Source organism: Manis pentadactyla, chromosome 10 (genome assembly GCF_030020395.1).
Source record: "Manis pentadactyla isolate mManPen7 chromosome 10, mManPen7.hap1, whole genome shotgun sequence".
Lineage (NCBI taxonomy): Eukaryota > Metazoa > Chordata > Mammalia > Pholidota > Manidae > Manis > Manis pentadactyla.
Window position 1 is genome coordinate 113766397 of NC_080028.1, and position 26043 is coordinate 113792439.

Sequence of the window (26043 nt, forward strand, 5' to 3'; positions counted from 1 at the left end):
ATGGAGGCAGGAGGCATAAGACAACTCCCTCTATATTTCACTCAATCTTGCTGTGAATATAAAGTGTATTTTAAAAGTTCACAGATATTGAGTCTCTTCCTCAATTCCTGAAGGTGCATTACTGCCTTTCTAATGATGCTAAAATAAGTTGGAAGGCGTTATCTTATTCTCTCTCTCCCTCTGCAGCTCCATTTCCTCTTGCCCCTTTCTCTTGCCCTTCGCCTTCCAGACTGGTCTCCTGCAGGCTTGAAAGGGACACGTGCCACCCTTCCACAGGGCTCCTCCCACCCCCACCCACCTAATCAGTGTCTACTCACTTTAGACTTGGGCTCATTGTCATTTTTTAAGGAAAGGCTTCTCTGAGACCCATATCCTTCTGCTTTTGCTAAGTCTTTTGTATAAAAACCTGAATTATCTCCCCAGACCCCTTACCACTTTTATACTTAATCAATGAAATACTCATGATTATTTATTAAGATCACTCTCCTCGACTAGATTGTGAGCACCATGAGATAGTACTCAGCCTTTTTTTTTTTTTTTTTGCTCAGCATTGAGCTAAACTAGTGCTGTGGTCGGACCATAGCAGGATTTAATAAGTATTTGCTGAGTGAATGAAGACCGAGAAGTGCTAAAAGAGTGGCTGGCATGTTGCTCAGTTTTTCTTTAGCCATTAGGGATTTGCAGTCCCTGAAATATATATTGCTCTCTCAGGAAAGGACTTTTTGAACATTCATCTTTGAAAATCCCATCCGAAATGTTTTTTTTTTTTTTTAACCCTGAGCTTCTGTATTTCACTGGTTACTCTGTGAGTTCTTATGATTCCAGATAGAAAATTTCTGTGTTCTTTATGGCATTTAGAGCTCAGGGTGAGCAAAATGAAAATGGCTCCTCCAAGGGGGGATGGGTGGCCACTCAAGAAAAGAAATGTCCTGTTCATTGTTTGGTAACAGATGCAGAAATAAAGTCCCTGTTCAGTCCCGGGACTACCTTGGACGCCTCTGGAAGGTGTGCCTATGGTACCAGCACCAAAGCCAAGTCACCAGGACACTTTAGAGCAGGCAGTTAGTAAGACAAGAGCAGCAGAAAGGAAGGGCGAGGTGGAAGCTGGGAGCCTTTCCTGGTGGGTTTACACCCACTCTTTGACTAAAACGGGAAGGAAGGCAGAGCCCGGAATTACCCCCACTGTTGCCCACGCATAGGACAGGGAGGCATGTCTGGGACCAGCATCGGCCCAGTCACATGATCCTTAGATGCCTCCCCCCCGCCCGTGTTTTTCTGTGTGCATTAGGGACAAGGGCATGCTCAGAGCTAGAGCGGTTCCGTGATCTGAACCTACCAACTAGCCCCGCCTTGACCCACCCCTCTCACTTTCTATAAAACCAGGAAGTATTCAGATAAACAGAGCTGGTCCTGACCTCTCAGGCCACCGCTCTCTCTCTTCCAGAGCGTCCTTTCTCCATGCCAAGTAAACCTGTCTGCTAGCCTCGCCTTGCTTCCTATGCCTTGTCTGTGTGCCGCGGAGGAGGGGGGAGAAAGCCCCTCCTGGGAACACCACCCTCTGTTGCAAGTTGTGCATGTGTGGTATCTACTACATATTGTCCCTGACATCATTAGTAAACTATGGAGATGAAGAAACAGTTCCCTTACTTTCAAGGTAAGATAAGCGATTTGTCTTAATTACGTCAACCGTTAGGGAGTGACTACCATGGGGATCCTAACTGTTCACTCCAGTTGCCATGATATGAATTAGTAGTACTTTTCATGCAGGCAGCTGTGGGTTTTTGAGTTGTCTGACGTGTACTTTTTTTCCAGTTGAAATTATATATCTATAAACACACACATGTCTGTGTGGGTGTGCATTCTAAGTGAGCGCTTTTCCCTCCTGCAGTCGGTCCTTTCCCACGGCGCCGTGGCTGACTGCGCGGTGGTGGCCAAGGAGGATCCTTTGAAAGGTCATGTTCCATTAGCGCTCTGTGTTTTGAGAAAAGGTGAGAGATCTTTGTCGTCCCTGACTATTTGGGCCCTGAATGATTAACTAAGGTTAATTCAGTGCCTACCATCTGCCCTTTCTCTCTAGATATAAATGCAACAGAGGAACAAGTTTTAGAAGAACTTGTGAGTCATGTTAGACAGAGCATTGGCCCTGTGGCTGCTTTTCGAAATGCTGTGTTTGTCAAACAGTTACCCAAAACTAGGTCTGGCAAAATTCCCCGCTCGGCGCTGTCTGCCCTTGTCAATGGCAAGCCGTATAAGGTCAGTTACCAGGGATGCTAATTGCTGGGTCTGAAATGGTTTTCTCTATTCCTTTGGCATCTGCAAACCTCTTAAAATATGGTTCTCAAGCATGAATGTGTCCCTAAAAAACACACGAGCACTTAATAACATTTTTAATGTTAAGGGAGAAATTACATAACCATTGTCCCTATAGAAATGAAGGTTTTTGGAGAGAAAAACAGAAGACTTGAAACCCCATGCTTTGAAATTATAGGAGTCAGTGTGTAAAAATATTACTAGTAGTAGATACGTTAGTTAAATTCAAACAAACTTGTGGAAACTTAATCTTAGTGAATTAAAGGCACATTTCCCTTCAATTGCAGTCCTTAATGGCTATTAGCAAATGAGGAAGCAAACAACTGAGGCTGGCATACATGTTTAAACCATTCTCATTGATATATCTGTCAATTATTTATCCTGTTTTGAGTGAAAATTACTTTAGGAAACTTGAGGCTGATTACAGCATATATATTCTTTTAATTTTTGCACACATTATACATGCATAGATACACGTATTTGTAAATGTCACGATGTGTTAAAAGTAAAGATGGAACAATAAAGAGTAGTTGTATTAGCAAATGCCAAAAAAAAAATTATTTCTCTATAGGCACATAGGAAGACCCATAAGAGCAATTCTAGAGAAATTACTATCAGGACGAATAGTTTTTCTAGTTGATCACTTATTACCCTGGAAGACTACAGGTGTATTTTAAAATATTAGGTTCAATGTTCCCTATTTTCAAACATTTCCATATGCGTTATAAGATAACAGGGACTACAACATTGCATGTGATTATTTATAGAGATAGGAAGGGTTCAAGTAAGAACATTCACCTGACTGATTTTTTCCCCCCAGGTCACACCTACCATTGAAGACCCCAGCATTTTTGGGCACATAGAAGAAGTACTGAAGCAGACATGACTTGTTTTTCTCATTTTGAGTCAATTTCCTAGTGGGAGTGAAGTTTTGGGGATTATTTCCCAGAAATAAATATTTAAATAGAATTTCCTACAAAGTGACATGTGAATTGTAAAGCTGGGTCTCACAGTGTGTACTTGAAGGCTGGTGGAAGACCTTTGTCTTCTGTGTGATTAGACCCACTTAGCATCTTTATCAATTGCTTGTAACCTGGCTCAGTTGAGGTTGACTAGCACTTTAGAAAAAAAATGTATCTAATGTATAATTTTTAAAATTATACTCTCCCCAAAAGCATTTTAATTGAAAGTCACACTGATGTACAGCTACTTTCTGAAATTATGAATCTGCAGCTTGGAGCCAAAACCTAAAAGCTCAAGTTACAGCCAGAAAATAACTATTTTCTTATAGGAATTCTGAATATTTTCTAATATTCTTGAGATGTCCACATGCATGGTTATTTTAAAGGAAATGGCTGAAATGGGATGGTTTAGGTAATCATCTAGAGAGAGGATCTGTCTAGTCATCCATTTCCTGAGGGAAGGTTGGAGGTCAGTGTAAGAGGTAATAAATAGCTTGCTTACTTGTTCGTTTCATAGAAATTGCTTACAACCTGAACAAAGACATTCAGAAAACCATAGGTTTCTTTTAGATTGTAAAGGATAAAATAAATGACTTCTTTATGTAACATTGTTATTTTTTTAGAGATGCATTTAATTCAGAGTATTTTAGGTACAATCCAGTGAAAGTGCTTTATTATAAATATTAAATAGAAAATTCTTTTTTTTTCCTCCCAGATTTTAAGCAATCTGATGACTTGAGTGTTATCCTTCTTGCCCTACTTTTAAGTAAAACTTTATGTGACTAGGAAACTTTAGATACAAATCTAGTTTATATCATAGTTGCTATAATTTTGCTTTTACAGGTCGGGATCCGCAAGATCAGGTGAACTTAGAAAGCTCTTTCCCATTGTTTCTGCTCAGGCAACATGTTTAGAGAATTTAAAATCACTCTCATAAGCAAGTTTAGTACTCCCTCTGCTGGCTGACTCACTTTTGAAGATAAATATTAGATTAGGATTCACTCGAAAAGAACTGTTTTCATTATAGTTTAAATAAAATGTTAAACTTTATGTGACTAGAAAACAAAGCTTAAACAGGGAACTCGAAGTATTTTTTTTATTGACAACTGAGAGGGTTTCTGTTACCATTACCTTTTGACCGAATCTGTTAAACAAAAACAGACATCAAAACAAATGTAATGTACGTGCAAACATAGCAAATTAAACACAAAAAAGAAATTCCTAATGACAGGTCTTGCGCTTAATAAGATCAAGCAGCAGAAAATCAGCAATTAGATAAATGGTATTATTAAATAGGTTTTACTTTGAAATCTCCCATATAAACAAAGAATAAACAACAGTTACACCACCAAATAAAGCCACAGGAAAGAGAGGACTCGTCTATACTTTATACACTATATATGTTAATCATTCTGTCTTTCATTTATTTCCTCTGATAAGACTGACTTCAGATTAAGTCGCAACAAGGCCATCTTGGCTAGAAGTTTATAACATTAGACATGAGTCTGGCTAATGCCCTGTTACATAGACAAAAGGTATGGGTGTCTGGGGTCTTGTTTGTTCCAGTGGAAATGAGCCTCAGACTCTACAGTGGTTTTCATTCACTGAACAGTGCTGGCTGACGGTTCAAGATACTTGAATGAACGCGTGGTTCTTAGTAAAGAAGTTTGTTGGTTTTTCTCCCCCTTGGTCCACAGGTAATGAAAGAAGATAATGTTTTTTTCTTTACAAATTTTTTTAAATATTTGCTTTGACTCTTGTAAACAGTTTGGCTTTGTTTTGTATTGAAAAGGATATTGAGCCATCACAGTGCTATTTCTAAAGATAAGGACATCCCTGATTGCCTTTAAAGGTCTATTTTTGGCTCCAGTTCCAGGTTAAGTCATTCTTTTTCCATGATCAGAGGCAGGTTTTCAGCTTTAAAGATTGACAGACTTGAAGGTGAACCATGTGGAAGCACAAAACATGCTTCTAGGAAACATCGATTTAACTGTTACAATTCAAAACCTGTAAAAATGGTGGAGTGGTAAAATACAAACAGTACTTGGAATTGTCAAATGTTTGCACTCGAGACTTCATGAACCATAGATTTTATTTTTTAAAAAATCATATTTATATCCATTTACATAAGACTTACACATTTTAAAAGAAATACACAGGAATACATAAATGCCTAGTATATTACAATAAAACGTGAAAAAACAAGTGGCTCCATTTCATAAAAGCATCTGTTGTACAGAATTTATGATGGGGATGATACATATTCAATGACTTAAGCTTTTTCTTACAATTGTAGTAAACTAATCAAAATTAGTATCTGACTTCCCCAAAATCACATTTTCAGATTAATAAACCAGTACTTGTGGTTATTTCCTTAGCATTCAGTATTCACAAAGGTTTCTCACTGCTCGTCTTCTTCGACGGTAGTGCACTTTAGGTAGAGTAGACTGAAAAGACGACATCTAAAATATTTAATGGACAGTGTTAGTTTGCTGAAAGGTCCCCAACTGGAAAAGTCCCCTTTACTACTTCTGATGCACCTCCATGCAGCCTGCCTCCTTCTCTTCTAGGAGATACCGAATAGAATATCATCTAGGATCTAAACCATAGCCATATGCAATTAACATTTGTTCTTATCCAGTTCTTTACAGATGAGCTTAATAAATATTTGCTCAACATTGTGGAAAATATGGAGGTAATAAACAAAGGTATACACAGAAAATGTCAGCAGTCCTTTTTAAAAAAATTTACAGCTTGGTCATTAATAAAAGGGGGTGAGTTGACATATGGGTGGAATAGGTGTTTTCTGGTTTATATCTTTTAGCACTCTTAAGATGATACCTTTATTTAATTGTGACAAAAACATAATGATAATAAATAATATACTTTAAAGGATCTGGATCAGTGAGGTGACATCACTGATTCTTTCCAGTCATAATGTACTTAGGAAAAGCTCACAATTACTATTCCTGACTCAAAAGAAACAGTACAATAATTCAGAACGTATTAACAAAAGCACTAATGCTTTATCGAAACAGAATCTTGAATGTCCTAGAAAAACTTATTGTAAATAAATGCCTTTATCCCACTTAATGGTAAAAACTAGGAAATATGAACTAGAATGCCATGCACTAAATACAGATTGCAAATAGTTAAAGAGTAATTCTACCCATCAGTCAAGAGCTAAGAAGCAAGCACCACTCAACATATTAAATAGTCGTTTATAAATTAGTGAAGTATTTAGTTCCTGGGGAAATTGCCATGTTATGTAGAAGCTACTACAAACAGTATTTTGGAAAGCCTCTTATTTAGCCAAATTATTATAGACTTTAGATCGGGACTAATTAGATGCCAAATTGTATACCATAATTAAAATTTTAATGTTAGGGTTTTAATTCTGAAATGAAATCTCCTATCTGAAAGCTTTTTGCTCTATCATTAGCATCTTCAAATAATGACCCAAGTAAGGCAGCATTATCAGCTCCCACATTAGGCCCCAAAGACCAACATAAATTGCATAGAGTTTTTAGTTGAAGGCAATGAATAAACAGCACAAGATGAGCTGTTCCTCTGCCTATGATTGCTTCCTCTCCCCGTCCCTGTGCACACTGGTTCTATATATTTCTCTAAAAAGTATTTTTCCAAAATATTCATTCATTGTAAATGGTAGAATATCTTGGTAAAGCACAGTTTTAGGTTTACTTTTTATGAGCATTTGACATTTATAATCTAGGAAACCACAATTTATGAAGACAATTTTTCAATAAAATTCCATTTTCATATGGATTTGGAAGTATATATATTCCATCAACTAGTATTTCTCTAAATACACACGCCATATCAAGGTTTTCTGCTAGTCCTGTTTGCCATTCTTACAGTTTTACTTTATTCCTGTGCTCTAAGCCCCAGATCCTTGTTTTCAACAAAGTCACACTGATGAAAAACCACATTTTAGAAGTTCAAAATTTTCAGTTATACTTTTGTTTTTAATATGAAACCACCTCCAAATAATTTTCTTGTCTCTGCCACTGTTTGTGTACCTACTAGAATCTGGCTACTCTGGCTTCCTCCATATAAAATATTCACTTAAAAATGTATTACTCTGTAAGTGCCAAACTCTCTTCGATAAAATGTTCTGGGTGTCAATATCAAATGCTACTAAAAAGGATAAGACAGCTGCTACGGTTGCAACCCACTGATGTGTATAAGGGGGAAGAGATGGGCCTCCAGCAGGCGTAACTTAGACCATAGCAGACAGGCAGTGATAGGAAATACTGGATGAAGGGTGGCAATATAAAGACTCCTTTTTTATGTTTTAGCAGTTCAAAGGGGTTCTCTCACTTCTGTGCTGCTAGGCCATACCAAAGAGTATGAGTATTGTGTAGATTGACTAGTCCATGGAGGTTTGTCTTTTGTCAGCCAAGGAAAACTACTCACAGCTAGTCAGTGCCGCCTCCTTTGAGTGGCTTGTCAACATGAGTATGTGCGAACAGTGGAGTTGTCTAACCTCTGCAGTCTTGATGAAGCAACTGCAAATGGAGAAAAGGGCTTTAGAGGGACTTGGACGATTGAGCACAAAATTTCAGATGAGAGATTTAGTTTCCCTGCATAAAGGGATACTGAACACACGAGACCTCCTCCCTCGCAGATGTAAGCCACTTGCATCCCTTTTCTTCGTAACAGGTTACTAATGAAAACTGATTCCGATGTGACTCAATGGAGCTTTCCAACTGTTGTGTATTCCTCGTTAGATGAAACTGGTAACAAAGCGCAGCTCCCCAGAGTGCTTCTGCTTTTGAAGCAAAGATTGCTCTTAGAGAATTCAAGGAGGTGGATTTTATTTTTCCCCTCTGAGTATCGAGCAGCTTCTACACTCATTTTAATCTCAAATTCTTCATGGATTTTTGTTAACATGTTCTATAATATTGACAGGTTAGAAGACATGTAGATCAAAGATCACAGTTTATATTGGAATGAATTTTAAGGGCCGTGATAGCAATCACCTTGAAAAGAAATAATGCTTCTAGGTGATTGTCTTTTAAGAGAGTGGGACTATTTTTTTAATGCCTGCCAAACAGAAATAACTATTGTGACTACTTTTTCAGAAGTGTCTCTCCAGAATGGCTCCTTTCCTTTGTGAAGTATGTCACACAGTCTAATGTCCACAGAAGGAAATACTAGTTGGGAAATTACTGGTGGTTTTGTGTTTGTTTAATTCTCTTCTCATGGTTGTGCTTGTTTATTTAAGGCCTTTTGCTTTGGTCAGAGGTGAAAATATCTGATGAGTCTGAGTTTCTCAGATAAAATATAAAACTTGCAATATTCAAACAAGTAGGGTGATGGTGGAGTTGATTCCCATCTACTAAGGACCATTTGTCCAAATCCAACCTCCAACTAAACAAAGGAACTGAAGAGTGAAGAAATACAAATCATGCAGATGTTTATTCTTCCTAGATGTGGACATTAGCCAAAATTGTCCTTTTTAGGGTAATATAGATTATGGTAAAAATGTAAATAAGGTGCCATGAGCTCATGCATTAGCAGTTTATAAAATGATCTGGTTTTTGATGAAAGCAAACTTCAGGCAGAGCAAACCAACTCAAGAAAAGAATCAATTCCAGAAAACTACGCAGAGCCAGAGAATGATACTAGCATTTGCTAAACAAGTTTTTTACTGTATAAGCAGAAATGCAAAGCTACTTTACCATCTGTTGTCATTTTCCGTGACTGCCCAGATGTCGTGGTTAACCTAAATCCAGCTGGTAGAGTTTCTGAGGACCCAGGCATCATGCTGATTCCATGCACCTCACGGGGAGGAAACTGCCTTCTCCAGGTCGCCCCACGCCTGAAGTTCTTGTCATCACTCTGCCAGTACAATTATAATTAATGTAATGAAAACAGACAACTAGTCCGGTTGCTTAAAACTGTATGCCTAGAAACACTGATTATTTACATTCGGTCTGTAAAGCGTGTATATAGACTAATGCTTTTAAGAGTTCCTTTGATTCTGTAATGAGAACACAGGAGACTGAAACATATGTTTTTATAAACATTTTCATATGACTTCAAACCTAAGGTTTATCATCTATAAAAATAAATATTTTTGAAAACCTAAAATCAAACCCCAAAGTTTTTCTGAAAATTGTATTGGATAATCTTTGTTACATGTTTTTGCCAACTGATTTTATTGTATGAGATGATACGTAGTTCAGTAAGTGTTGGGTAAAGTGCATTTGACTCACACACTTGAATGACTATTCCATGAATTTTGCTTTTATGTATACAAGAGAGATCCCTTATGGAAGTCTATGTATTTGATGTAGTCTGGTGGCTCATATGGATACTATAACCTATGCTATGTGTAAGAAACTTAATTTGTTATTTGTTAGATTTCAGCTGACAGAGAATTAACTTATAATTTGTTGAAAAACCTGTGCAGCCTAGACACCATCCTTCTAATAAAAACTTGCTCCTTAGATGCCATTAAAAGCATAATGTAATTCTAGATGCTATTTTACAAACATAATTCTGGTTGCTGATTCTGTTATATCTTAATGATATAATTTCTTCTCTCTATATGCATACACAAAGGATGTAGTTACTTTCTCTCAATTGAAAACAGTAGTATGTATCTTAGCATTTCACTAATACTATTCTCTGTGTCTAATTCTAAGGAAAAAGTTAATCTTTCCATCTGGATCTTATCTAAGTTTCTCATCTAGGGAAAGACACTCTATTTCCTGAAGTTATATCTAAGTATGTGTGGTTGACCCTAGTACCTCAGGTGACTTCATTATGCCAAAATGAACAGGATATGCCAACATATATAGAATAGGTCGATATTCAGCTGAAATTCTCATTGTTATGAATAACACTAAGACGTTCTCCATCACAGATTGCTGATCTGACACTCAAAGCCATTCTGGGAAGAGTTAAATCTATCCACTGTTCTATAAGAATACTTACCAATATCTAAATTTTGTTTACATTTAGTAATCATCATACAGCTTAAGGGATGTCTGCTATTCTTTTTCTCAACTGATGGGTTTTACAGTGTCCTAGACCTAATGTTTGCAAGTGTAGAAAAGCAGAATTTCACAGTGTGGCCTCTCTGACTTCTTGAATCTTGGAGAAGTTGTGCATAAATATATATTCTTCAGTTCTACAAAATGCTATATTACACTGCAGGAATATACAACTCTTATAATGTATAAGGTAAGAGCTTAAAAATAAGCCAGTACATTGACAGAAAAGCAGAATTTCACAGTGTGGCCTCTCTGACTTCTTGAATCTTGGAGAAGTTGTGCATAAATATATATTCTTCAGTTCTACAAAATGCTATATTACACTGCAGGAATATACAACTCTTATAATGTATAAGGTAAGAGCTTAAAAATAAGCCAGTACATTGACAGTTCAAATGATGATTCCTCACTTTTGCTCTTTCAACATTGTGTTACTGCAGAAAGTTAACGGGAATTGCAAATAACATCATGGAACAAGTGTCCATGAGGAGAGGTTAGAAGTTATCCTCTTAACTGAAGTCTGTAGAAGCACATGAGCACTTACCACATTATTTCAGTGGAATCTGCATATTATCCAGCCCCAGAAAGAAGTCCACTCTAGTTTTGGGCAAGCTGGTTAGCTATTTTTGTTCATACTCAAAGAAACGAAAAACTAGAATAAAAGTGACTAGAGGATTTGCACGATAAATTTGTATGCTGTGTTTTTAATAATAAAAGTAGCATGATATTTTAAAGGCAGATAGTCACATGGCATTCAGAGCTTTCTGCTTGTTCATTTCTTTAGGAAGCAACACTAACTCACAAAGGCTGTGTTTGCACCTGGACGCATTTTATAGTGTAGCAATATGACAGAGCTTTAGTAATTTTTATTAAAATTTATTTTGCAACTTTTAAGCAGGGAGAAAAATTGTATTAAATGTATGTATGGGTTTATGCAGACTATCTTTTTAATTCAACAAGAATAAGGATTAAAAAGATTATCAATTTATAAAATGAAAATCAGCTAAGTGTTAAATTGCTTTTTAAAAATATTAAGCATTATCCTTATTGGACAGGAGTATGACTTTTTTAGGAAGTTAGCTGAGGTCAACACTGTAGAGCTTATCTGTCTATAACCTCCTCCATAAAGCACAGCTGGCTTTTATAATACCAAGATCATCTGCCCATTCATATGTTTTTAAGGAAAACTCAATATTGATATCTAAAATGATGAACATGCCCCATTTATTGAAAGCAAGTTTTCTCTTCATTTTAATATCCTAAAATTTCCTGTGAAGATATGCTGATATTTAAGAAGTAAGCACATGCCTTATTAAAAAGCTGAATTTAGTGTTGTCATTGCATATAATTTAAAAATATTGCTGGACATTATTTTGCAGTCAGAGCTCATGAAAGAAGTCTGTTTTTGAATAACTTCTTAGTGTTTCTAACTGCTGATACAATATTTATGAATTCATAAAGTTCTATCCAAAATCAAATGAGTAAAAAAATTTAATATCTAAGAACAATAGTGGGGAGAGTTTGAATTCTATTCAAAGAACAAGCTTCTGATTAATTTTTGACCACTATTCCTTGAAAGCAATTTGTACTCACAAAGATCCCTTGTGAATGACAGATAAGGACTTACTTCATCCAGTCGCCGTTCAGTTCCGAGAGCCAGGAGGTTATTGTATTCCCTTTCAAGGATCTGCCTTGCCTGTTGACATCAAATTACAGTTACCATCACTAAAGTCACATTTTATTATAGAAAATCATAGAGATTATATTTACCTGAGAAAGCATTATACTGTTTGATTTATGGTATCTTAAGTTTTTAGTCCTTCAGGTCTACAAGCCATTGTAAATTTTAGCTATAAATACAAGGTAGGTCAATTTTCTTTAGTCCCTGGACAGTAGAGAGCCTCCCATAAATGTCTGAGGTCAAGAGGCTCTAGCCTCACTTGGTTACTTTATTCCAATTGAATATTTTATACAAACTTCGAAATACATAAGAAAACCAAAGTGAAGTTGGATGACTAAATTTTTATCAAACTCAATAACAGTAGTTCTCAAACCTGACCAATTATGCTTTGGGGAAAGTTTAGATCATTAGGATTCCTGACCCTGTCTCTTGATATCTGATTTCTAAGGCTTGTGATGTAGGTTGCAGGTATTAAATTTTTAAGGAACTCTGATGATTCAAATAATTATCTAGATCGGGGAATTAATGGCATACCCAATGCTAAGTGTCTGTATGATTCAGACATGTAAATAGAAATGACTGCCTCTCAGAGAGGCAGAGACTGACGGCCATCTGTCAGGGAGACTGTTTTGGGGAATCTGTCATTCAGGTGGGAGGTGGACCACATAACCTCTAAATCCCTTCCTGCTTAATTTTATAATTTTGTTTTGGCTAGAAATCCAGTAGCTTGAAATTAAAGCTCCAGTGACATATTTCAAAGGTTGAAATATTCCTAACTCATTAGGAATCATGAATACAGAGCCAAGTGTTTTTTTTTCCCTAAAAGTTTAGTTTGTTGTTACGTAAAGTAGGAGACAGTGTAACTACAGCACAAAGGGGCTTGCCTGGGTGTTCTGTGTTGGAATCTGTAGTAACAAAGCTAAGCTGCTGTAGTCAAAGTTCTCATCCAGGGCTATAAGTGAGCCGTGCACACCACTTTCAAGAATATTATTTGCATATTCTCGAAGTCCAATTGCTTGTATCCAGCGAATAACTCGATCATTGCTCCACACCAACACATCTAGGAAAAGAGGTGCATCATTTTAGGGCAGTCTTTTGCATAACAAACAGAACTACTGACTAAAATGAGCCCTAAGTGTCTGGCCAGGTCAGCGTTTATGCTGATTTCTTTATCCACTCCCTGATGCACCTGACCCCACTGTGTGGCCTGTATTTACTGTTCTAATAACTAATCTTTTCTACTCTAACCCTAAAAAAAGTTATGTTAATGGTGTTATCACTGAAATGAGAGCATGTCCATCACATGGAACACAATGTCTCAAAGTACTTCTTGTTTTCCTTCCACAGTTTAGGGGTCTGTCTGAAATTCAATGTTTCTGCCAGCAGATGGGGACATCTCCTATTTGTGTCTTGATAATACAGCACTTCTGTAAAGATAACAAAATGAGAATCTAGTAGGATTTTTTGTTTGTTCGTGTTGGGGGGGTATGAGTTTGTATATTTTAGATATAAGCCCCTTATCAGATATATCATTTGCAAATATATTTTCCCATCGGTAGGTTGTGTTTTAATTTTGTTGATGGTTTCCTTTGATGTACAGAAGCTTTTAGTTTGATGTAGCCCCACCTGTTTATTTTTGCTTCTTGTTTCCCTTGCCCTGGTGAGATGCAACCAGAAAAAATTATTTTTATAAGAGTTTATTCCTTATGTTTTCTAGGAATTTTATGGTTTAAGATCTTATATTTGGGTCTTTAATCCATTTTGAGCTTCTTATTGTGTCTGGTGTAAGACAGTGATCCAGTTTCATTCTTTCGCATGTAGCTGTCCAGTTTTCCCAACACCATTTTTTGAAGAGTCTGTGCTTTCCCCATCGTATATTCTTGTGTTCTTTGTTGTAAATTATTTGACCATATAGGTGTGGGTTTATTTCAGAGCTCTCTATCCTGTTCCATTGGTCTATGAGTCTGCGTTTGTGCCAGCACCATACTGTTTTTGATTACTGTAGTTCTGTCAGCAGAGTTTGAAATCAGAATGGGCAGAGGGAACCTTCTTTTTCCAAAGAAGACATACAGATGGCCAACAGATACATGAAAAGATGCTCAGCATCACAAATCATCAGGGAAATGCAAGTCTAAATCATAAGATACCACCTCACACCAGTCCGAATGTGTAGCTCAAGTCAAGAAATAATAAGTGTCAGCAAGGATATAGAGAAAAGGGAACCCTCATATCCTCTGGTGGAATATAAATTGATTTAGCCACTATGGAAAGCAGTATGGAGGTTTCTCAAAAACTAAAAATAGAAGTACCCTATGACCCAGTAACTACACTTCAGGAATTTACCTGAAGAAAATAAAATCAATAATTTGAGAAGATATATATGCACTCCTATGTTTACTGCAGCATTATTTATAAAGCCAAGATATGAAAGGAAGCAACCTAAGTTTCAATCAGTAGAGGAATGGATAAAGAAGATGTGATGAATATTGATCAATATAGGAATAGATAAAGAAGATGTGGTGCATATATATAATGGAATAGTAGTCACAAAAAATAATGCAATCTTGCTGTTTGTGACAGCATAGATGTACCTAGAGGGTATTATGCTAAGTGAAATAAGGTCAGAGGAAGACAAATACCATATGATTTCACTCATACGTGGAATCTAAAAAATAAAACAAGTGAACAAACAAAAGAAACAGACTTATAAACACAGAGAACAAACTGATGGTGGCCACAGGGTGGGAGGGTGAAGGAATGTGTGAAATAGGTCAAGGGGATGAAGAGGTACAAATTTTCAATTATAAAATAGTTACAGGGCTGACAGTATTTGTGAGTTTATCGCCTTCCCACTTTTCTATGTCCTTATATTTGAGGTTGTAAACAGCATATAATTGTTTTTATTTTTTCATCTGTATTTTAATTGGATTAGACTACTCCCATTTACTGTGTTTACTCAGATGGCTGAGTTTAAATTTATCACCTTTCTATTTGTCTTACCTTTATTTTCTTCCTTTCTTGCCTTTTAAAAATTATTTAATTCTATCACTTTATTAGCTTTTCACTTATACACTTTATACTATTCTTTTAGTAAGTTATACTTAAAGCTTGTAATATGCATATTGAATTTTTATAATGTAGTAGAGATGAGTACTTTTATCATTCCTAGATAATGCAAAAACTCCAATTTAATTATTCTCTTCCTGTTTTTGCATTATAGCTGTTATGTATTTAATTCTATGTAAAATTTAAACCCATAGACATTATTGTTTTTATTATTAAAATATTCTTTCAGTTCTCCTCATACTGTCTGCATTTGAAATAAATTTCCATATGATCATTTTCCTTCTGCCTGAAAAACTCATTCTAATATTTCTTTTCTCTTAGGATGTCTGGTGATGTATTTCTCAGATTTTGTTTGTCTGACAATGTATTAATTCTGACATTAATACTGATGAACTTTCAATTATAGACTTTTAGGTGAGAAGTTGGTTTCAATCAGCAATTGAATGCCATTCCATTTTCCTCTGGCATTATTTTAGTTGTGGAGTCAGAAATCTCAGGTTGCTCTTGTGGAAGTTATGTGGAGTTTCCTCTGGCTGAAGCTAAATTTTGTTTCTGTTTTGTCTTTTTCTTGTCATGATTTTCAGTAGCTTTATTACAATGTGTCTAGATGTGTTTTTCCCCCTTTTCTTTTTTATCTTGCTTTGCATTCACAGAGTATCTTAAATTAAAAAAATTTTTTTGTTTTTTTTTAATGTCCAACAGTATCTTTTCAAATACTGCTTTTTCCTCATTTTGCTCCATTACTTAATATGTCTGATATATTTTTTTATTGAATCCCAGACTTGATGATTGAAAAATGCCTTGAGAGGAAAGCTTCACAAAATGTCAGGCTTCCTATTTTTCCCAGACTCTTAGCCTTTTAAGCCCTTGGTGTCTTAGGCTTGCCGCTGCCTTCCAACAGCTGTTCACTGATTTGTCTAGCATTTTTACTTCTTCGAGGAAGTCTGGCCCAATTTGGTGCCCTCTGGTAGAGTCAGAAGGAGAAGTTCCACAGATCAGCTCATGCTCCTTTTTGCCTCTGTCACACCGCAGCGACTGTAAACCATTTGTATGAATTTGGAAGCTGTATCAGTGTTACATCTCGCTACTTAAGCCTGTTGTGGCTTGAGCAATCTTATTTCAAAAGAAAGGTCCTGAGTCCGTCTTTGGAGTGAGTTAGTCTGGAGCACACGAGGAAAGACTCAAACCTGGTCACTTCCCAAAGTCTTACTACTATTTCCTGCTCCAGCCAAAGCAGAATTAATTTCTACAGTGTGGGTAAAATTGCAGTATTTCCAGAATCTCTTGCGGTGGCCTTAGTGCATCTCCATATCAATAGGTGTTTCCAAGGGGTGGAGAGAAGTTGTCCGTCTCCACATCAATGGGTAATTACAAGGGCAGGCCAGTGAGAGCTTGCTGGACCAGAGAGGTTGGGTGGAGGTCTCTTCTTCTGCAGCTGGGTCACAGGAGAGCAGAAGTGGACTGCTTGTAAGAAATAAATGGGTTTCTCCCACTTCATTCCTCCCTTTGACTGATTTTGGTTTCAAAGGTATTTTGCCCCGGAATTTTCCCCCAAGTTACATACAGGAAAACACGTGTGTTATCTCCTTCAGAGTTTTGGCTCTTTGTTTCCCCATGCCTCCCACAAAACAAACAAATTTCTTCGTGATACTAACTATATAGAGAACTTTTATGTTTTATATATTCATTAGGTCTCTCTGAGTCAGTCTGAAAGTGTACATTTTCCTCTGAGTTTTCATTAGCTTGTTTCATTGAGGTGTTAGACCTCAGAAAATAGGGTGTAAATTGGTCTTTTATATTTTGACTGTATTAATCAGCTGCTGTTGAAAACAACCGCTTAGCTTTAACTATTGGTTAACCACACACAACAAGTTGGGCAGGTAGGTATGGCTGATAGTTACAGTTCGATTGTTTTCACTAAATGCAACAATTTTAAAACTAATGGGACAATAGTTTCCTCAAAAAATTAAGAATGTTGTTTTCTTTGAACTAAATGGATATGTGAATAGGAAATGTTTGTTATTTTCTAGAGCTGGTTTTATACTTTGCTAGCCTAAGATATAATTCTTATATAGTCACAGTTCTGTAAATAATATGTCCATCAAAAATTACATTGCCCTACTTGTAGCTGAACTCTCAAATATATGAAATAATACATATAAAATAATCCATTTATTTATAGGGTGAAGGTAAATCAGCATTAATCTTAACTTTTCTTCAGAACTGCCATATGCTTTTTTTTTTTCATTTTGTAGATCAGATCCCTTTCTATAAAAATCTATTTCCAAGCAAAATTTACTCCCTCACTTTAAAGCTTTATAGGGATCCTCTTGACCTAAACAATACTTGGCTAGAGATCAGTGTTGGCTGTTTCCTAGCAACAAATTAAATGTTAGTACATTCTTGATATTTACATGGTCTCTTCACTTGGGAAAGCTGTTTATTAAGGCCAAGGTTAATGAACACTTCAGATAATAATAGAGACCCCAAGTCACAGTCAGGAGTTATTCATGCAGATGCCATCAGCTCAGTCATAGGAAGCGGGCTATTCACGATCTCACTCGTGGCCACTGATGGAGTGGTCTGTGTATCGTCAGAGTGAATCACGCCCATTTCCTCAGGGCTGCACTCTTACTGGCAGCTGCCCAATACTAATATAATATTCGGTGTAGGGAAAAATGGGTAATTACTCTCATTTACATCTACCTAAATATGAAGCCATGCGGTGAAACCAAGCACAGTAAAATCTAATTGGAAAAAATCCTTCAGAAAGAAAACTTGAGAGTGGCTTCCCCAGGGAAAACCTCTTCACGGGCTGAAGCATACACTGGTAGGTCAAGCACAGGCTTCCTTGGGCCTATCTTTGGCCAATTAGTTTCCACATTTCAATTCAACTGAATGCTCTGAAATGCTTGTCAAATGCTCTAAAAACAACTTGCAATTTCCTGGGGCCCAAAAATAAAGTGAAATCAAACAACTCAGTTTTGATAATGGAAAACACTTTTATCCTCCTGAGTAATGAATCAGATGAAGTGTCACCAGAAATTCATTGTGTGTCTGTCTTCCCTCCTATGATCCATATGTAGGAAAATATTTCTGACCAGTCACTTTCAGGTGTAGTCAAGCCCATTTTACTAGAACTAATGTGCTATCCAAGAACTGCCAGACATAAAGGGAATTTCTGACATCATTTATCACAAATGAAAATTATCCTAAACAATAAGACAGTGCTCAACTTAAAGACAGAGAGGTAATATGTAATATGTACTATTTTCATATCTAAAGTAAGCTCCAGAGGAAGTACAGGTGAAAATAAAGAGACTCATGCCTAACTGAACATTTAAGGTACAAACACCTATTGAATTTCATGAAATACTTCCACATTTAAACTCCTGGAAACAGCAAATAGAAACAAAACTGATAAGTAGTTCATTTTGTTTGTATCTAAAATTTTTCTTGAAATTGTATTTCCCTTATTGAAACTTTTTCTTTTAAAAAGTAGAAATGGACATAAATGGACTGATGATTTTTACCAAAAAAGGCCTATAGATACTTACATCTTATACACAACAATTAAATTTTTCAACAATAATAATACAAACAGTGTCTCCAACAAGTATAGGACCAAACATATTTTTCTTTTAAACCATGCTGTCCTCTTTACCTTAAGGTATTTCTCAACATTTAGAAGGTTAATTATTACATATAGTAATTTTCTAATGAATCTGTAATAGGGTATGTCTTTTCTTGTTCAAATAAAACATTTTTGTACATATAATAGTTGCAGCCATTAGTAATGCTTCTAAAATCATTCTTAGCTAAAATTATTAATGGACTAGTCTTGGATATAAGAGGAAAATCCTAATATAACTTCTATATTACAAATAAAATTTATGGACACAGAAATAAAATTTAAATGATGTAAACCAAAAATGAATGGCTAAAAAATTATATATCATGCTTCTCTGAGTTATAATAAGAGTGTTCATTAAAAGTCTGACAGAAATATCTACATAGAAGCATCTTTAGGACAAACAGAATGTATAACAAACAGGTTGAAAGGAATAAATCTCAATTCAAAAAATCAAGAATATGCCCTAAATGGGATATATACCTTATAAAATGATGACATTCTTTTTGTGTTTTAATAAGAAAAGTAATGAATGACACTACTGTAGCCACATACTTTAGTTACTTAATGACTATTGTTATACAGTACAGAGTTTTAGGTTCATAAAAATGAAAGCTAAAAACCCAAGAGAAAAGGCAGTTGATGTGAAAGAAAGACATATTACCTTTTATTTCATGTTGGCTTGCTTCTCTTCGTCTTTCCAGTTCTTTTCTATCATAATTTAATCTTTTTAAGCACATTATTCCATACTGTAAACTTGTTCTGTATTTTTTTTTAAAGAAGAAAACACATTGAATTTACTCAGCAGATAATTGTTCTTTGATTAAACATAGTCAACATTATGTACTATTTCTTAGGGCAACAGGTTAGTAAGCTACATGTGTACTTAAATCCATTAGTATTGGAGGGAAATAAAGTTATAGTTATTCTAAGCAAACAATGTTTCTAAAGAATTCTAAAGAAAATTTCCTAAAAGTAGAAAATATTTTTAAGGAAATAAAACCATTGCTTGAAAATAATCATGGATCCTGTGGCTCATCCACTTGTCTTTGTCATCCATTAGATTATTTCAACATTATTTGCAGACAAATGAACATTTTACTTATTTGAAAAGAATTTAAAGAGTCACTATTAGGAAGACAGGAAGGCATTTATAAGAAATGCATACTCTTCCAATGAGAAAAATATAAAAACTTGAATAAGTTAAGTAGGAAGATAGAGAACCACACACCAAAATGAATAGACAACAACTCTAATGGCACAGAAGGTATGTGACTGGAGCAAGTCAGCAGACATTGCAATTTCATGTGGAAAGATATTGTGGAAGAGCAGGAAACTGACTGATCCTTAAAGGGTCAAGAAACAAAGGGTTGTTAAAGAAAATGGATCACTGTGATCATAGGCTTGCCAGTGAAATTTTAAATTTATGGTGATAGTGAGACACATTGTCTGGAGTTGAAAATTCTTGCTGGGAAGTAAGGAGGAATATGATTACATATTACATATGGAGAATGGGTTGACATTAAGGAAAGCCTGCATTTCAATAGAAGTGTGGAGTACATGCAGGTAATAGAATAACTGGGAAATTTTCATAGGAGAAAGAAATGACAATGCAAGATTTTGTTTTGAGGAAGAATGATCTAGTAGCAAAATAGGAGATGGGGAAAATAGGTAATCCTAGGGGACAGGGAAATCAGTGACGGGGTCAGTGTTGCCAAAATAAGGGTCACAATAAGGACAACTGCCATGAGCATTGAAAGAAAATCCAGAAACCAGAGATGTTCAGAGAGAAGAGAGGAGAGAAGACTTGGTGATGTTAGATAAAAGGATGCGGAAGTGTATAATAGGAAAAAATACCTGTAGGTTTCAAGAATAAAGGGTATTAATTATTAGTGAATTCATAGGTGTTTAGAAATATTCACAAATTTTCTCATACATGCTGGCCAGGTTACATCTAGTGTTGGATGCATTTCTAAGCCCAGCATTTTAATATGGACAATGTTGAATTAAAATATTTCAGAAGCAGAGGAAAATGGGAACAAATCTGCATTAAGTGGGTATTTATTGGCTGAATTGTGTTCCCCCAAATTCATATGTTGAATCCCTCACCCCCAGGACTTCAGAATGTGACTGTATTAGGAGATAGGGTCTTAAAAGAGGTAATTAAGTTAAAATAAGGCCATTAGGGAAAGCCTTAATCCAGTGCGACTGGTGTCTTCATAAGAATAGGGCAGCTAGATACACACAGAAATCAGGGATGTGCTTGTACAGAGGAAGGACCACATGAGGGCACAGCGGGAAGGTGGCCACCTGTAAGCCGAGAAGAAACCAGTTGGATTTCTAGATTCTAGAATTCTAGAACTGTGAGAAAATGAGTATCTGTTGTTGAAGCCACCCAGCCCATGGCATTTTGTTACGGCGGCCCCATCAAACTAATGCAGAGGGCTACGAGATAACACAGACAGAATAACCACCAGCGACACGAGGCAGCCGGAGGTTAAAGCAATGGCTCTTGGCTAGTTTCTGTGTAATTTTTATATGTAACATAAAATTGTGCTATAAAGAGGCTACATATTATTACAACAATGTCAGATGGAAAGCTGAGCTGTAAAGTAATGTGTGCGGCCAGATATCACCTGCTTTAGGGCAGAGCTGAGCACCAGCATAAAGATGAAGTGTGTACTTCCCAGACAAACGGGATCCCTGCCATTCGACTAATTTTTATTTTTAAGAAAGGAAAACTTGATCATCATAATAATCATTTCTACTAAAATAATAAAACAATTAGAAGTTGGCCTAGTGAAGAATAAGAAATAGACAGAAGGGGGTCATCAAACATTTTAGTAGAATGCAATGCAATGACACAAAATTTGTAGGCCTAAACTGTTCAGTGACAGGGGACTCACTACTCACAATGTGTGTACTGTAGGGCAATTGAGAGAGATGGGAATTGTTTATTCAGCTGAACGGAAATCACTCACCCTAATATCAACATGTATTTGAACTAGATAAGTAATGTTCAACAGAGCAAATGTTATTCTTCCATCATACAGTGATGTTAAAGCATTAGAAAACTTATCTTAAGTTTTCCATTATCCAAGCTAAATGTCTTGAATTTCTTAACCTTTCCACCAGACTTTAACCACTTTATTAAGAATGACTTAATATCTATGAATGAATAGTTTCTTATTGTTATCTCACAATATGGCAAGATTTTATTGTGCCTGCCAATAAACACAGTGTAAATGTGCCCTGTCAAGCCATTAACCAAAAGTGAGATTTTTGTGTCGACTATAAATCACATACCATTTTCACATGAACTGCTTTTAAATCATGGATTCCCTGTCTGGCATTTTCATGGTTTTGAAAATGATGTTATATTTATCTCTATTATAAATTTAGCCCAGTAATGTCAACAACTGTATTGATTCAAAATTTCCCCATGAGTTTGATTGAAGAGCCACAATTATCTTTTTATCCTAATTTTATATCATCAGCATATCATATTTTTATGCTATTTTCATTTCAGACACTAATGAAAAGTTGGACAGGAATTGATCAAGTTTCCTAAGCCAAAATTGTCTAGAATTACTAATTTATCATCATGATCAACTTTATATGAAATAATCCAACTGAAAAATTTTGACATAACATACAAACATATCAGGCCACAACATAACATTTATAACATGTTATTGTTATATTATAACATCCCTTTCTACTTCCTGGATGGTAAACAACTTGAAAAAGAAGTTGCATTTTATTCATCTGTGCCCTGAAGGCTACCTCACAACCCATTCACTATTTTTGTTTCTGAAAACTAATGTACAAATGATCAAGAGCACTAAAAGATGTACTAAAAAACATTCTTCAGAGAATTCCTTCTCAAAATTTTTACTAGTATATCCCTAAGGATATATAACATACAACTACAGAGAGAGAACCAAGATGGCGGTATGAATAGAGCAGAGGAAATCTCTCAAAACCATACATATTTTTGAAAATACAACAAATACAACTAATCCTAAAAGAGAGACCAGAAGACACAGGACAACATCCAGACCACATCCACACCTGCGAGAACCCAGCACCTCGCGAAGGGGGTAAGATACAAGCCCCGGCCCGGTGGGACCCGAGCGCCCCTCCCCCCAGCTCCCAGCGGGAGAAGAGGAGGCAGAGCGGGAGGGAGACGGAGCCCAGGACTGCTGAACACCCAGCCCCAGCCATCCGGGCCAGAGCGCAGACACAGTGCATGCGGGGGTGCTGGAAACTAGGGAAACAGGGCAGTAAGACCTGTGAGCGGTCCCTGCAGCCAGCTCACCAGGGACAAAGAAAAGCGAGTGCTTTTTGAAAGTCTTAAAGGGACAGGGGCCCCACAGCTGGATGGAAGTGCCCCAGGACACAGCCCAGCAGCTGCAAATCCTGGGGAACTCTGGGCGCCTGAACCCCTGCAGCATAGATCGGAGGCCCCTCACCACGATAAACAGCCTTCTGCCCGTTCCCCCTCTGACGCGGCTCCGCCATATTGGAGAAGCAGCCTGAGCCAGGCCACGCCCACAGCAACTGCAGAGCTAAACTCCATAGCAGCCGGGCAAGATCACAAGCCCTGTCTGCATGCAGCTGCCCAGCACAAGCCGCTAGAGGCCACTGTTCTCCCAGGAACAAAGGCCACAAACTGGCAAGAAGGGACTTTCTCTTACCCAACACACGTGCCAGCTCCCCACAAATATATCTATCGCCATGAATAGGCAGAAGAAATTGATACAGACCAAGATCACAGAGGCAAACCCTGAGAAGGAGATAGACCTAACCAGTCTTCCTGAAAAAGAATTAAAAATAAAGCTCATAACCATGCTGATGGAGCTGCAGAGAAATATGCAAGAGCTAAGGGATGATGCCCGGAAGGACATTACAAAAATGAAACAATCTCTGGAAGGATTTATAAACAGAATGGATAAGATGCAAGGGGCCATTGATGGAATAGAAACCAGAGAACAGGAATGCATAGAAGCTGACGCAGAGAGAGATAAAAGGATCTCCAGGAATGAGACAATATTAAGAGAACTGTGTGACCAATCCAAAAGGAACAATATCCTCATTATAGGGGTACCAGAAGAAGAAGAGAGAGAAAAAGGGATAGAAAGTGTATTTGAAGAAATAATTGCTGAAAACTTCCCCAAACTGGGGGAGGAAATATTTGATCAGACCACGGAGGTGTACAGAACTCCCAACAGAAAGGATCCAAGGAGGACAACACCAAGACACATAATAATTAAAATGGCAAAGATCAAGGACAAGGACAGAGTTTTAAAGGCAGCTAGAGAGAGGAAAAAGGTCACCTACAAAGGAAAACCCATCAAGCTATCATCAGACTTCTCAACAGAAACCTTACAGGCCAGAAGAGAATGGCATGATATATTTAATGAAATGAAAGAGAAGGGCCTTGAACCAAGAATACTGTATCCAGCATGACTATCATTTAAATATGAAGGAGGGATTAAACAATTCCCAGACAAGCAAAAAGTTGAGGGAATTTGCCTCCCACAAACCACCTCCACAGGGTATTTTAGAGGGACTGCTCTAGGTGGGAGCACTCCTAAGACTAAACAGATGTCACCAGAGAAAATAAAATCACAGCAAAGAAAACAGACCAACCAAATACTAACTAAAGGCAAAAAATAAAATCAACTACTCACAAAAGCAGTTAAAGGAAGCACAAAAGAGCACAGAATAAAACAACCAACATATAAAGAACAGAGGAGGAGGAATAAGAAGGGAGAAAAATAAAGAATGACCAGACAGTGTTTAAAATAGCTCAATAAGCAAGTTAGACAGTAAGATACTAAAGAAGCTAACCTTGAACCTTTGGCAACAACGAATCTAAAGCCTGCAATGGCAATAAGTACATATCTTTCAATAATCACCCTAAATGTAAATGGACTGAATGCACCAATCAAAAGACACAGAATAACAGAAGCAATAAAAAAGCAAGATCTCTATGCTGCTTACACGAGACTCACCTCAAACCCAAGGACTATAGGAACAAAGAAAGACTGAAGGAACAAAAGAGCAGCAGAATCATAGAACCTAAGAATGGACTAACAGTTACCAAAGGGAAAGGGACTGGGGAGAAAGGGAGGGAAGGGAGGGATAAGGGTGGGGAAAAAGAAAGGGGGCATTACGATTAGCATGTATAATGTGGGGGGGGGGCACGGGGAGGGCTGTGCAACACAGAGAAGACAAGTAGTGAGTCTACAGCATCTTACTATGCTGATGGACAGTGACTGTAATGGGGCTTGTGGGGGGGATTTGGTGAAGGGGTACCCTAGTAAACATAATGTTCTTCATGTAATTGTAGATTAATGACAACAAAATTAATAAATTAATTTAAAAAACATGCAACTACATATATTTATAGAGTTGAAACTGACTTATTGTTATTTTTAATAAATAATTTTCTTATATAAAAACATACTTAGATACAAATCATAAACATGGAAAATTTTCCCAAAGATATGGAAAAAAAGATTTATGTTGAATGAGGATCATATACATGTATAGTTCCATAAACTCTGGATATATAATGTGTACACAGTTCTATATTAGATAGTCCCTGCAATTGGCTGCATGAAAATATTTTGCCAAGTAGATATATACAGATGTTTCGAATGGCAAATATTCTCTATTCCTAGATTTTTCTTTTTATATTTTAAAAGTAATACATACATTATTTGTTGTTTCACTTAAATTACTGTTTGGAAATAAAAACTCACCGATGGAAACTATCCACCATTTTTAAGTGGACACGGAGATCTTTTTTTGTTAGGTGATCTAACATTCTTGCATCTACGAGGCATTCCATAAAATAACTTCTGTACTGAGGTAACCCCAGGCTGGGAAGCCATTCATTTCCAATCCACTCGTGGTTCATATCTCCATATGCTAGGGTCTGTAGAAAAACAGGACACTAGAATTGTTTTATAGCAGTCAAGTTTCTTAGCCAATAAAATGAGATGGTAATTGGAGGATATTGTCTATTATTATAGCTGATATTTAATTACATGATAAAAGGGGGAAAGCAAAAGCAATAGATAGCCTCTAAGTATTTGATTTACTTTGGTACAAAATGGAACGATGATTATATATATCATGGTACTTGCCTATAGAAAACAATTATGTTCACTTTGTACTCTCGAAAGAAAACAGATTTTATACAGATATGCATTTTTAATTAAAAACTAGAATTAATGGTATAATACAAATGTTGAGCTTAAAGATTCTCTATTTGCATGGATAGGTTTATTTATTTGTATCTGTTAGCTAATATTCCATCATTTCCTTGTCCTCAATGCTACTATTACATTGTTA

The 26043-nt window shown here is 36.6% G+C and overlaps 2 protein-coding genes across 7 annotated transcripts in view; one reads left to right on the plus strand and one right to left on the minus strand.

Annotated features, from left to right (window-relative positions):
* ACSS3 (acyl-CoA synthetase short chain family member 3) overlaps positions 1-9798 on the plus strand; it is a 166424-nt gene extending 156626 nt beyond the window's left edge. For all 4 annotated transcript variants that reach the window (XM_036912371.2, XM_036912372.2, XM_036912373.2 and 1 more), the window contains 3 exons: positions 1889-1988; positions 2078-2253; positions 3131-9798. In XM_036912371.2, coding sequence (XP_036768266.1) covers positions 1889-1988; positions 2078-2253; positions 3131-3196 — 342 coding nt within the window. In that variant the 3' untranslated portion in view covers positions 3197-9798. The remainder of the gene's footprint in view (positions 1-1888; positions 1989-2077; positions 2254-3130) is intronic.
* The window catches only part of PPFIA2 (PTPRF interacting protein alpha 2), a 528118-nt gene continuing 507677 nt past the window's right edge, over positions 5603-26043 (minus strand). For 2 of the 3 annotated variants that reach the window (XM_057487534.1, XM_036912361.2), the window contains 6 exons: positions 25449-25642; positions 19340-19437; positions 12863-13038; positions 11925-11993; positions 8978-9137; positions 5603-5734 (listed from right to left, as the gene is read on the minus strand). In XM_057487534.1, the coding sequence (XP_057343517.1) occupies positions 5706-5734; positions 8978-9137; positions 11925-11993; positions 12863-13038; positions 19340-19437; positions 25449-25642 (726 nt within the window). In that variant the 3' untranslated portion in view covers positions 5603-5705. Of the gene's footprint in view, positions 5735-7709; positions 7802-8977; positions 9138-11924; positions 11994-12862; positions 13039-19339; positions 19438-25448; positions 25643-26043 lie in introns of all 3 variants that reach the window. The other variant, XM_036912337.2, reaches the window with a different exon arrangement.